Below are 15,106 nucleotides of genomic sequence, written 5' to 3'. Positions count from 1 at the left end.
TGGCACATTGGATAACTTTTCTAGTGAAACTTTGACTTTTCTGTTAGTTTCTTGGTACCATGTTTCTTCAAAATATAGTGATATAGTTTTGTGTTTTTTATGGTATTTTGCGTTTCTTTAATTCTACCTATGAACATGAATGAGTTGGAATATTTGACTGATCAAATGGTCATTGAATGTGTTGTCTTTTTCTACACAATCTTGTGACTACATCTGCTGCCCTGCAATCTTCTTTTATGTAAACAATCTGATTGACTTCTTACTATCGATCATATGATATGATTATTGTTGGTAGGTATTGTTATTGTGTTACATCTGCCATGTTAGAGCAATTTTTTCTTTCCGGCCGTTTAATTATAAATAGTTTTCTTCATTTTGTTAGTTTTCCGATTTGGGTTTCATCCAACTTGAGGTTTAAAGAAGCAAAGTTTTTTTTGGATGTGTCAAGTGTATGAAAATTATGGAGAAGAGCAAAAAAGCACCATCAGCTGAGGAGTTGTTAAGTAAGATCCAAGACCTCGAGGCACGCCATGCTTGCATCAAACAAGAGATATCCAAAGTCCTTGTCTCAAGTACTAGTAACCGGAGGACAAAACCTACCAACTCATCTTCTCGCCCTAGAGTAAGTGGACCAAGAAGAGTAGGCGCACTTTCATCTTTTGAGACTGAAAAAAACATGGAAATTACTCAAGGTGGTGGAGTCCTCTTGGAGGAGCCTTTGACAGAAACTCAGTACTTGAATGTTATGCATTCAATGGGCCAGGCTATACATATATTTGATCTTAAATATCGGATACACTTTTGGTGAGCCCCAATCATGCAAAATCAGTTTTTTCCTCTCTAATTTCTTGGTGTCAAAGTGAGGCATATATACCTGAATCGACTTGGTTAATTAACAGAATAACAATAATAGTAATAATTAATCATGATGCAGGAATCGAAGTGCAGAAAGAATTTATCGTCTTACAGCTGCCGAAGTCTTTGGCAAAACTCCAACAGAGATTCTTGTGGATCCAAAAGACGCTGCACTTGCTAATTATCTGCTAGAACGAACTGTTAATGGAGAGAGCTGGTCAGGGGAGTTTCCCGTAACAAATAAATGGGGAGAAACTTTTGTGGTTCTCTGTACCAATACTCCTTTTCGTGATGAAAATGAAAGATTAATAGGAGGTATTTGTATTTCCAGTGATTCACGTCCATTTAGGAAAATGATCATGACTCCTACTGGCCTCAACCCGAGGACAAGGATTGATTCTCAACAACCTCGTCCGCAGACTTCAATCGCCTCAAAGATATCAAATTTGGTTAGTACTATTTCTTATACGTGCATTTTTATAAAACAAAAAAAATTCAATATATAAAATTAATTAAACCAACATCAAGTAGTAGTTACGTCTTGAATGAATTACGTACCTCAAAGATATCAACTTAATTGGCTGGCCTGGTATCATATATTTCTTAATATTAATTTTCACTTGTTATAACAAAAAGGTTTAAATTTTTACTTGCGATTAATCATCATATTTACTGATCGAATGTGTTTTGGTAACTACTGCAGGCTTCAAAGGTCAAATTGAAAATGAAGAAGATAGATTATGGAGGTGGGACCAGTAGTGAGGTAGATGATGATGATGCACTTCAAACAATAATTAGCACCCCGAGGGAGCATCTTGGCCTGTCGTCTCCACATGGGGTATTCATTTCCACGGGTACTACTACTACTACAGATGATGATCAGAGTACTGAAAGCAGCAGCAAGAAGAAGCCTGCTGCTGCTGGTCTTTACAAGATCTTGTCTTCAAAACCAGAAGAATGGATGGCTAAAAAGAGAATTAGTAGTAGTAGCGTGTGGCCATGGAACGTTACAATTAATAATGAACGAGAAGAAGTAGTGTCTCTTGATGCTAAACTTGGTTATTTTGGTTGGCATTGTTTAAGTAGTTCATGTGTCAATAATCATCAATTAGCTGATGATGAGCAGCCACATATAATTAATAGTTGTGCATCAGAAACAACCACAAATAATTATATAGGTCATGAGGAGGAGGCTTCTTCTTCTTCTTCTTCTTCGGGGTTGTGGCTTTCTTCTACGGTACGTAATGTTAAAGTTGAAAAGGAGACAGACGACCCTGGCATAGCGGATTATGAAATATTGTGGCAAGACTTAATTATCAAAGGACAGATAGGGCAAGGTACGTACGTATGTATCAAAATTACTGTTCCTTTATGCTAATTACGTATCAAAATTAGGCACATAAGTTGGGTAAAATTCCTTCCACATGCTAATTGTTTAATCCATGAAAAACATGGGGCTCATTGTTTAATCATTATACATTTATGGATTAAAATATTAGCATTTGAGAGGAATTTCACCCAACTTAGGTGTGTGACAACACCACCTTCACTTTTCTCATATATATATATATGGGGAAAATCAACCTAATTGGTGTGCCTAAAGATATGCCTAATAGTAAGATGATGACATATGGAAAAATCAGGGGGCAAGATTAGGATAGAGAATTAGTGGCATCCATATGTCGAATTCTTAAGGTTTTAGGTTGATTTTTAGGCATATGAGTTAGGTTAATTAATCATCCCCATACATATAAGGCTGTTGGTGTGGAACACTCATATACTAATTTTTTAATCCATAAAATTCATGGAGGTCCAATATAAGAGTTTCACACCTAGCTTAGGTATCAAACAGTCTGATATTCACTTTTTTCTATGTGTATATATGGGGGAAGTGAGTATGGGGTTGTCTCCCATCTAAGCTTAAATGGGGAACCCCTCACATTTGGTTTTTATAATCATGAAAATCATGGGGACATGTATTTGTTTTAAATTTAAACAAATAATAAAATATTTATATGTGATGAGGAACAACCCCATACTCACTTTTCCCTATATATATATATAGACATACACACACACACACACATATATATATGGCAAGAAAAGGTTCATGTGATGACCATTTGAATTTGAAGTATTAGAATTTCTATATTATAACATGATATTCATATGTGAATAATATATATGAAAATGTTGGTTTACATATAAAATATCAAATTATACTTATAATTACCTATATTTATATATGAATAGTTCTCACATGAACCTTACCATATTTAGCAAACTATATATGTTCATATGTACGTGACTTTATCTTTTAATATAGTTTAACATTTTCTGTGTCAGGTTCGTGTGGCACTGTATATCACGGACTGTGGCATGGATCAGTATGTTCTCCATCCATTTCCGGCTCGTTAATATTCTGGATACATTTTGTTTATGCATGAAGAAAGAGACATATATATATATATATATTAGGGGTGGCTATTTATATTACACGCAACCAAAAAAGTACAAAAGTACAAGGTTATTCCTCTTTCTTCCTTCTTTTCCGGCGAAACTGCCGCCAACCACCACCTTGTTCTTCGGTGACCGTCACACCTCCTTCTTCTTCCTTCTTCTCCGGCGACACAACCATCGCCACCACCTCCGGCGACATCTCCGGTGACTATTCCGGCAAGAATCAGGTTCGTTTTCGGGTGGATATGGTACGGACGTTGCCCTCATCTGTTCGAAACTGGTTGTCAAAGGACACATATGGGAATTGTATGAATTTGATGGGCGGCGATCCAAAAGATGGTAACGGCTTTTTACAGTACGGGCTAAGCCCTTGCCGCCGGCGTCGGCGCCATGGTTGGGGTGGTCGGAGATGATGGTGGTGGCGGTGGTTGTCTCGCCGGAGAAGAAGGAGGCGGTGGTTGGCGGCGGCAGTCTCCGGAGAAGAAGAAAAAATGAGGAAAAACCTTGTACTTTTTGTACTTTTTAGATTGCTTGTATTATAATTATCGTTTCCATATATATATATATATATATATGGGAAAAGTGAGTGTGGGGTTGTCACACAACGAAGTTGGGTGAAAAACCTCTCACATATTAATATTTTATATTAATGAAAAAATGACGAGCCCCCTGATTTTTATGGAATAAAAAATCAAGATGTGTGGGGTTTTTCACTCAAGTTGGGTGTGGGACAACCCTAGATTCACTTCCCCCATATATATATATATATGGGGGAAGTGAAGATGGTGCTGTTATGCATCAAACTTGGGTGAAATCCCTCTCACATGCTAATTTTTTAAACCATAAAATACATCGGGGACCAATTATTTATTCATTATATATTAAATATTAAAAAATTAGTATGTGAGGGAGATTTCACCCAAGTTAGGTGCATAACAGCTCCACCTTCACTTTTCCATATATATATATATAGGTTATAGGTAAAATAAAACAAGTATTAAAGTAAAACAAATAAAACAATAGATTTTCCTTCACTAACAATCATTGTGCATCATTAAAATCATCGTGTATCAATATATATGTGAATCTCCGTGCATCAATTTTATAATGATCTAAGGGTCAAGATCTTGTATTATTTGTTTTACTTTAATACTTGTTTTACAATAACTAACCCCTATATATATATATATAGATGGGAAAAAGGAATATAAGGTTGTTCGCTAAGCTTAGGTGTGGTACCTCTCATATACTAATATTTTATAATTTTTTGTTTAATGAATAAATGTATGGACCCCCATGATTTTTATAGATTAAAAAAATAATATGTGAGTATACCATACCAAAGCTTAGATACCCGACAGCCTTATATTCCCATCTCCATATATATATATATATATATTGATATATGGTTTTGTAAACATAACTCTCGATTTATGCAGGATGTTGCCATCAAGCTATTTATGTATCAAGAGTTTTCAGATGACGTAATAATATCATTTAAACAAGAGGTAAATTTCATTTTTTTATATTTTATTAACGTACATTTCAACAGCTAATTAATAGCTGGTCGTATGAATGATTTTGGTTACATTATTTTGATCGATGGATGACGTACTCTCGTATTTTGTTTGTTTATTCCAGTAGTACATATGTTATTTAATTGATTTTGAAGGTATCTTTGATGAAAAGGCTTCGACATCCAAATATATTGCTTTTCATGGGGGCTGTAACTTCACGTCAGCATATGTGCATTGTCACCGAGTTCCTTCCTCGGTTGGTTCAACTTCTTTAAATTTATATTTGCTCGTACCTTTTTATTGAGATCTTATACAGAATTTAATTGATAAAGTTGAAAATTGTGACTTTAAACACAAAGCTTAATATCAAAAAATCATCTTTGGGAAATAATAGATCTATTTAAAAAAATAGCCTAACAATTCTTTTAACTATTAGATTGAGACATGTGACAAAAGCAAGGGACGAGATGAAAAAAGAGAATTAATGGATAACAATTGTCATGTTTTAAAGATTTTTAGAAGATTTCTATGTTAATTTTTAAAAAAATCAATCATTTATTTTGGTTTTAATCTAAATGTCAAGATCTCTCAAACTTTATTAGTAAAATTGTTTTCAAGTTTAGAGAATTCATATTCTTTTATAAATTACTACTACTAAATACTAATAACATTATATATATGTATATATCTATACTCCTTTATAAAGATTATGTACCCCCCTCAAAATAGAAATAGTTACTCATATGTCACATACGAAATTATTAAATTGCCCCTTAATAAATACCTACTATGAAAAGAGTTTTATAAATTACCAATTTTGCCCTTAATGAATTAATTTACACCATAAACCCTTATTTTAATAGTAAACACTTTAAGCCCTTATCTTCTAAAAATTTTCACCTACACCACTTGACACTACCACCATCACCAATAGTACCATCACCGACACCACTAGACCGTCTTTTCCACCACCGCCACCGCATTGCGCGGGTACCATGCTCGTATATATATATATATTTTTTAGGTAAAATAAAACAAATACTAAAGTAAAACAATAGGTTTCTCTTCAATGAAAATCACTGTGCATCATGAAAATCATTATGCATCAATTGTTTCGTGAATCTTCTGCATCAATTTAACCATGATCTAAGGGTCAAAATCTTGTCCGATTTGTTTTACTTTAATACTTGTTTAACAATACTCAAACTTTATATATATATATATATAAAAGAAACTTCAAAAATTACAAGAAACTTAAAGGGAATGGAGTCAAGACGGCCTCCCAGCGGCTTGGCCTATCCCGTTGGGAAACACCGACGCCACCATTGCAGTTTGAGGACGGACTGGGGTTGGGCAGGTTACGAAGCCAGCGAGAAAAGGAGGCGGGTTGGACGATGTATTCGTTTGCAACGGTCATTTGAGTATTAGAAAGTGTTGACCGACCCATTTCTTTAAAAAGAATAAACTTTTTTTTTTTTTAGTTGGAGGATATATCTGTTACAGGTAAAGATAACCAAACGATCTTTTATTTAAACTTTTCATTCTAGCCCTTTGAACTTTTATTTGTCTAAAAAATATTTATAGTTTTGAAGATGTTTAATTTTACATCTCAACTTAAAATATATTTTGTATAGGATTGAAATATGTTTGTTATTATTAGAACTAGTGTTTTTATATATAATTATTAATTTTGTTTAAAATAAATAAATTGAAATAATGTTTAATACGATTCATAAAAAAAAGGTAAATTGAGAGAGTAGACCACAAAGGGCCGTTTACTCTTAAAAAAACAATAAGACTCTAAGTTTTGTTACTTTATTCGTTAATGCTTGCAGGGGAAGTTTGTCTCATATACTTCAGCGACATTCAACCCGGTTGGATTGGAGACGACGCATTCATATGGCCATGGATATTGTAAGTACGCTAAAAAAAATAAATTATTAATACCGATCATTTCCCATACATGTGTTCCTTTCTTAATTGATTAATTTTATTTTGTTGATTTGATTAATGAAACATGCATTATATTCATCATGCATGCTTTTCAAATTTACCTACATAAAGAGGCGGTACCTGGAAAAAATTCTGAAGAGGGCAAACTTAGAAAACTTATGAAAAATAAATCTAAAAGGGGGCAAAATGTTAAAAACTTATAGAAATTTTTTAAAAATTTATGAAAATTTTTAAAATACATGACAAAATTTAAATTTGGAGGGGGCATTGGACCCCCTTGTCCCCCTTTAATACCGCCTCTGCCTGCATATATATATATATATATAAATCTAGCATCAGTGAAACTACCACCACTACTACTGATCTTTACGACTTCAATACCACCACATGCCTTCTATCCAACCACCATTATCACTGCCGAAAACTATGATTTGAAGCGGGTTCCACCCTTAAAAATATTAAAAGGGGTAGCATGTAGATGTGGTAAGTCATAAAGGTAATTAGTAATTTACCTTACGGGCTAAGCCCTTATTCATGATGGCTCCATCACAGACTAACCGACAGATGATGGTGGTAGTGGTGGGGGTGGGGGGGTAGAGGATGGTGGTGTTGGTAGTAGTGATGGCGACGACGAGTAGACGGTAGAAAGAAGTGGAAGAAGAAGAAAAAAAAAACATGTTTGACAAAGAGTTATCCCTTGATTATCAATTTAATTATAGTTTCTAAATAAAATTAACCTTAATAATAATATTAATAATAATGATAATAATAATAATTGATAGGGGAGACTTAGAGGAGAGACAAACCTCATTCCTAGGGCATAATTTTGAACCGAGAATAAAATTTTGAGTTTTTTAAATGTATCTCATTTATATTATCTTATAAAGCATTTTGCCTTTTTTTTAAATCTCAAAAGATGATTTGAACTACCTAAATTACCCTCTTTCTTTATTCACTAATTTAAATATCTTTACCTAATATACCTATAATACCCTTAAATCCCAACCACTCATTTTTTTCTCTCTCCTCAAGTCTCAAACACTCATTTTTTTCTCCTCCTTCATAAATCATTTTATTCCTCTAATTTATTCAAAATCTTTTATCTCAAAAACCGTATATCGATAAATTATAAAAATTGTATAGGTGTTCTTAAAATTTCATGCTCTTTCATTAGAGATGTCATTCGATATACTTTCGACGAATTTTTAAATCCGAGTACGGAGCCCGTACGGCTAAGTCATTTGGCTATCGTACTTTATGACTTATCAACTCTATGACCTATCATCCCCACCATCTCACCGCCACATTGCGCGGGTACTATTGCTCGTATATAGTAATGTATAATATGTCATATATGTATAAATAAATATGTAATTTTTTATTTATTTTATTTTATTTTAATTCCATATAATTAGTTAATATTATGTTTTTGTTATGTATATATTTTATTGTTATAACATTAGTTAACTCGTTATATGTTGGGGGAATTTTTTTCTCACTCGACCTAAGCACTTCAATTTTCATGACCATCATTCATAATTGTGATTCTTTTCTGACCACCACAGGCACGAGGCATGAATTATCTTCATCGTTACAAGCCGCCCATAGTTCACCGTGATTTGAAGTCTTCAAATCTCCTGGTGGATAAAAATTGGTGTGTGAAGGTATGCTAATTTGACCGACCGATCGATCTTTTGGTCGCTTTTGTAATTGTGTTGTTGTTGTTGTTTTTCTAATAATAATAATTAGTTTTTCACAATTATATTAATGAAATTTGCTTTAAAAAAAGGTCGGTGATTTTGGTCTCTCACGTATTAAGCATCAGACATACTTGCAAACAAAGTCGGGGAAAGGAACGGTATGTATTATATGCTACTGAGCTACAGTATTTTCATTAATTATATTCGGATTTAGACTTCAACTCCAAAAGCTCATTTTTTGGTTCCCGCGAACGGTACGTATTAAATGCTACTAACCTCTTTTCATTATTTAACTAGATTTTAGGCCGTATAAATTATATGAGCTTATAACTTTATCAATATTATATGTTAGTTTATTGTGATTTAAATATTAATTTATAATTTTTAGTAATAAAAATTGGGATAATAACTTGTGGATGTAATGAACTATGACAAAATGTTTATGTTATGTATTGATCTAATCGGGGGGTCTATGTTATGTAACGAACTTACCAAAACTGTCTAAGTGATGCATGTTACCATGTAATCTACAGGTAGCTGGTTACCATCCATTTTTTTAAGGGATAATGACCTGTGGATGTAGTGAACTATGACAAAATATCTATGTTATATATTGATTTAATCGGAGGTCTATGTTATGTAACGAACTTACCAAAACTGTCTAAGGGATGCATGTTACAGGCTAAAGCCGATCATCAATTTTTTTCCCTTTATTTTTTAATCTTAATAATTAATTTATTTATTTAACATATATAAATAAGTATAAGTTATGGAAACATATATGTATATAAGTTTTGTAATTATATAAAAACTGTAAACACCTTCATATCTTTTGGGCACTACCTACCTCCCCATTTTTCCGATCAACCCTAACACAATCACAAAGATCTCAAAAATTAAGATCGCATTTGAAGATTACAATCCCTTATAAGGTCAAGAACCTGAAACCAATCATTACATATATTCTCAAACATATACACATTGACATACACAAATCTAAGGGTACATATATACAACCCACACAAACAAACAATGAGAGACTAGGGGACGTATTCTTACATGGCTTATTGAAGCATAACTTATAATTGAAATGAGAAACAATAACTAATTGCTAGATTTTAGTTAAAGCAACAAAACAACAAACTTAGAAGAACGCATTACAAGCCTAAAGGTGAAAAAATCAAATCCCTTTGACCTCAGAATTCATCATTTCTCTTTTCGGGATATTAATAAATAACTAAATGGAAACAAGAAAATACCAGTTCTCAAATACTCGAGAAGAGTTGGAAACAATAAATAACATGCATCGCTTAGACAGTTTTGGTAAATTCATTACATAACATAGACCCCCGATTAGATCAATACATAACATAGACATTTTGTCATAGTTCATTACATTCACAGGTCATTATCCCAAGTTTAAAAACTGGATGGTAACCGGCTACTTGTAGATTACCCGGTAACATGCATCACTTAGACAGTTTTAGTAAGTTCGTTACATAACATAGACCCCCCGATTAGATCAATACATAACATAGACATTTTGTCATAGTTCACTACATCCACTGGTCATTATCCCAGAAAAATTTGATCTATAATATAAAACATTAAGTTTTATAGTGATTTTTTTTTTTAAATCTGTTCATTGAAGTTGTTACCGTGACATACAAAACGATATTTTTCATAATCATAATATATCCATCAAAGTTGTAGATTATGACATACTTAGCGATATTTGAATATTAAAAAATAATAATAAGTCAATATCATTTTATTTGATTTATTGTTACACGAGGTGTTATTACATTCTTATTTTATACTTTTAAAAGTAACAACTTATTTTAGATGAAACATATTCCAAATATTTCAATTAGAACAAAAAAAAAATGTTAATGCCTAAGAATTATTTCTTATAAGCTAACGACCTTGCAATGTTGCATATAAGTATTATATTCTGACATGCTTTATTTTTCGTATATTTGTCATGACAACTACTAAAAAAAATTCAAAAAAAAAGGATAATACTACAATTACTTTTAAAATCTTCATATATTTACACTAAAATTTTATTTATTTTTTAAGGATAATAATGTTTTATTACAAATTTTTATAATTAAGTATTTAGTGAGAGTAAAAGTGTAAATTATTGATAAAAAATATAAAAAAAGTGTAAATTAGTTAAGTATTTAGTCGGGTATTAAGTGTAGATTACTGATGGAAAAAAAGTATAACGGTAAGATTTTTTCTACAAACATTAATATAAATATAATATATTAATAAATTTGGATAATGATTATTAGTATTTTTAAATTATATTTGATAAATTTGAAAAATATGATCAATTAATAAGCTATTAGATCAATTGTCTTTTATTATATATACTAGCTAATTAACCCGGGTTCAACTCGGGTTTATTAATAAAAGTTTTTAATATTAAGTTATGAGATAGTTCAACCATACTCATAATCTCAAAATAGTATACCATATGTTTCGAATATATATATATATATAGCTTATTAACCTGGATAATATGCAGATAATTTAAAAATCTATTATGATAAAACTATTTAGATGATGAAAACTTAAAATACCATGTATAAAATATTGGAGTTTTCAAAATAAAATAAAAAAAATTTTTTTAATTAAAAACAACATCATAAATAACAAAAATAAAATGAATAAACTTAAAGAAGGAAAGTACTTATAATATAATAAGTAAATTAAACAAAAATACTAAACTTTAAAAAGAATTTAGAGATGGATGTAAGCTATTTTTATAAAATGATAATGTTATAACAATTGTCTTTTATTTAATATACTCGGACTAATTTATAATATTAAAACGAAAAGATATGGTGATACTGTTATTGAAAATTGATGTATAGTCGTTTAAAAAAACAAATTAGATAATTACATTTTAATTTACATTGGACTTAGTCATAAAACGAAATAAATCATAAATCAATTAGAAATTAATTTAAGTTTTTTATATGATAATGTCATAAATCAAGAAAATAAAAAAGAAAATAATTGTTATAAATAAGTGTAATAATGACAAGCAAGCATTATTTAAAACACAATGATGATATAAGAATCTTGTTTTATTTATATAAGAGATAAAGATAAAGATTTTGAATTTAGACTCCAAAAGCCCATTTTATGGTTCCCGCCTCGATCTCAATTTCCCTTATTATTATATGCATCATACATGTAAGGTTTGGGTATTGTAAAACAAGTATTAATGTAAAACAAGTAATACAAGATCTTGACCCTTAGATCATGGTTAAATTGATGCACAAAGATTCACGAACAAATTGATGCATGATGATTTTCATGATGCATGGTGATTTTGAGTGAACAAAACCTATTGTTTTATTTGTTTTACTTTAATATTTGTTTTATTTTACCTAAAACCCATCTTTATATTAAATAAAAGAGGATTGTTGTGACATCATCATTCCATAAATATTGTTTATTTGTCACATCCAAATTATTTCTTAAAATTAAGTTTTATTTTTTTTTAAAAATGTATTTATGATGTCATAATCACTTTTCTTCTTACAATTTATTACATTCTTATTTTTGTTATTTTATAATGTTATTTTAAAAAAATATGTATATTTTAATTTTTTTAATGAAAAAACACTAATAAATTATACATTGACTTTTAAGTTTCATCATCTAAATAATTTTGTCATAACAGATTTTTAATTATCTATATATTATGTAAGTTAATAAACTAATTATAACTTATAAGATGTACTATTTTGACTTTTGAGGATACGAGTACTGTTAAATTATTACAACTTCGGTGGCGAAAATGTATTTTTATAGAACTTTAATTGATATATTCGGGTTAAACCCGGGTTAATTTACTAGTACATGTATATTATACATTTAGAACCATAACTATCTTTCTAGTACGATAAGATTTTGACATATGTAATTGGGACGGAAGTGATATTCTCTTTTTTCATCTCTTTCCTCGATCTTTAAATTTGAGTTTAAGCTTAGAAAAATGATTATAATTATTATATATAGTAATACTCATAATTAATCCGCTTCCACCGATGATCTTGTTGTAGCCTCAATGGATGGCTCCAGAAATTATTCGTAATGAGTTACCTGCTAATGAAAAGTACGTATGTTGTATATATGCACATGAAAAAGTTAACGTGAGAACCATTTGAAATACAAAACCATGAAAATATTTAAATTATACACGTAACTTGATATATTAATATGTGAATGATATATGTGAAAAATACAAGTTATGCATAATTTTAAATATTTTTAACAAGTTTTTCCCATGTGAACTTTTTTTTTATGTTTTCACATGTTAATGAAATCACTCGCATGAGATCTAATATATAACTTTAAAGTTCTTAAGGTTTTCGTAAATAAAAAGGTTCTCACCGGAAACTTCCCTAGATGCACGTACCGATATATAAATATATGGGTTTAGTGCGCCGAAATGCAACAAACAATGTCCAAAAGGTTATAGTGTGCATGAACTAACGTTTTTTTTTATTGTATGCATAAACTTAATAAAAAAGTTTATATCATGCAACTTTTTGGACTGACCAATAAAAACCTTATACGTGGCCTGTTAAAATTTTTTTATTTTACACGTGGTAGCTCATACGGGCTGCCACGTATTCAGATTGCATGATTTGAACATTTTTACTAAGTTTATGCATACAATAAAAAAAACGTTAGTTCGTGCACACTATAACCTTTTGGGCATAGTTTGTTGCATTCCGACACACTAATCCCTAAATATATATAAGTATATGAGGAATGAGAATATGTGGTTATTGATACCCAAGTTTGGATATAGAACCTCTCACATCTTCAATTTTTAATCCATAGAAAAACATAGAGGTCCAATCATTTATATATTATACAATAAATATTAAAAAGTTAGTATGAGAGGTTTTATAACTAAGCTTAGGAGAAATGTTTATTTGAAAAATAAAATTTTCGTGAAATTAGAAAATTAACGAAAACACAATATGATCTGAACCTAATACAATGTGTTTTTGAAACACATTGTTATGTTTATATTAATTTCACGAAAAATTTAGTTTTCAAATTATCTCGACCCATATATATGTGTGTGTGGAAGTAAAGTTCCATTTTTCTTCCTCGATCATATATATTAACTTTTTAGTATGAAATAGGCATTTCCTGAAGTAATTAGGTTTAATTATCAATCCTTAGGTCAGATGTATACAGTTACGGAGTCGTATTGTGGGAAATTGTCACTGGGAAAATACCTTGGGATGATCTTAACCCAATGCAGGTATCTACTTGACACTCGTATTCAAATATACATATCGATCATTCTAGTTTAGTACTTTGACACATATCATCTAGCTGTCATTGTTATGATTTTCTTTTACCATAAGAAATATGTCAATTAATTATTTATCTATCTATACTATATTATAAAGCACATTTTTTTCAGATTTTCAACATTGAGTTGAATTTTTCAATATTGATTTTAAATACATCACCAAAATACCCCTCTCATCTATTCTATATTTATCTAAAATAACCATAATACCTTTTCTCTCTCCTCAAATTTCAACCAATCATTTTTTTCTCTCTCATCCATAAATCATTTATTCCTTCAATTCATTCAAAATTTTTTATCTCAAAAATCATACGTCGATAAATTATAAAAGTTATATGGGTGTTCTTAAAATTTCATGCTCTTTCATTAGAGATGTCATTCGATATACTTTCGACGAATTTTTAAATCCAAGGGCGGAGGCCGTAGGCATTTGACTATCACACTCTCTGACCTAGCTATCACCCCCACCATCTCACCGCCACAACGCGCGGGTACTTACTCTCGTTATAATGTCAAAACTGACACGATTAAAATAAATAGATGAAATACTAACTGTAATTTCATGATATAGTTCTTACATATATTTCTCTTTCTCTTGTATGTATATACATATAGGTTATTGCAGCTGTAGGGTTTATGAAAAAAAAACTAGAGACACCGGAAGATATGGATACATTGTGGGCTTCTCTTATTGAAAGTTGTTGGTGCAGGTTGGTCTTGACAATTGACATATTCTTTTAGCTATATTTTTAATATATATATATATATATATTACCTCCATAATGACAATAATGATTATAAACTTTCTTTTCTCTTTTTGACAGCGAGCCAGAATCGCGACCAACGTTCCAAGATATATTGTATAAACTTAAAGAGTTGCAAAAGAAGTATGTCTCTGAACGTAAGAGATAACATCTAAAAAGGAGTTACACAGTTAAATCGCTTACTTGCTTAAATTAACATCGAATTTTTCATAAATTTTGATATCCAAAAATCAATTATAAGAATTATCCACATCCTTCGACTTCTATCAAATACCAAATTAAATCGACTTTCAAGTTTCCTCAAATTATAAATTAAGAATATGAATTTTCAAAAATTGACCGTCATTCTGATGTTGACACGTAAATTTATTTTATAATTAATAGTAGTTTAAAGTTATCTTTATTTTGGATAGATCTTATATTTCATTTTCATTTTCGCAAATTCAATAAAAATTTGCTATTATTCTAACCTAAACAAATCAGTTGAATTATTGATTG

At 30.5% G+C, this 15,106-nt stretch overlaps 1 protein-coding gene across 1 annotated transcript; it reads left to right on the top strand.

Moving 5' to 3' along the window:
• The first annotated feature begins 460 nt into the window (after positions 1–460).
• Positions 461–14,756, top strand: LOC122583784 (serine/threonine-protein kinase STY46-like). The gene is made up of 13 exons (XM_043756157.1): positions 461–804; positions 935–1,304; positions 1,559–2,192; positions 3,202–3,242; positions 4,755–4,823; positions 4,988–5,088; positions 6,668–6,746; positions 8,351–8,449; positions 8,575–8,643; positions 12,571–12,623; positions 13,709–13,790; positions 14,460–14,554; positions 14,669–14,756. The coding sequence occupies exons 1-13, from the start codon at positions 461–463 to the stop codon at positions 14,754–14,756; spliced, it is 2,124 nt and encodes a 707-aa protein (XP_043612092.1).
• Positions 14,757–15,106: the final 350 nt, after the last annotated feature.

Source organism: Erigeron canadensis, chromosome 9, assembly GCF_010389155.1.
Source record: "Erigeron canadensis isolate Cc75 chromosome 9, C_canadensis_v1, whole genome shotgun sequence".
NCBI lineage: Eukaryota > Viridiplantae > Streptophyta > Magnoliopsida > Asterales > Asteraceae > Erigeron > Erigeron canadensis.
This window is presented reverse-complemented; position numbering and strand designations above follow the sequence as displayed.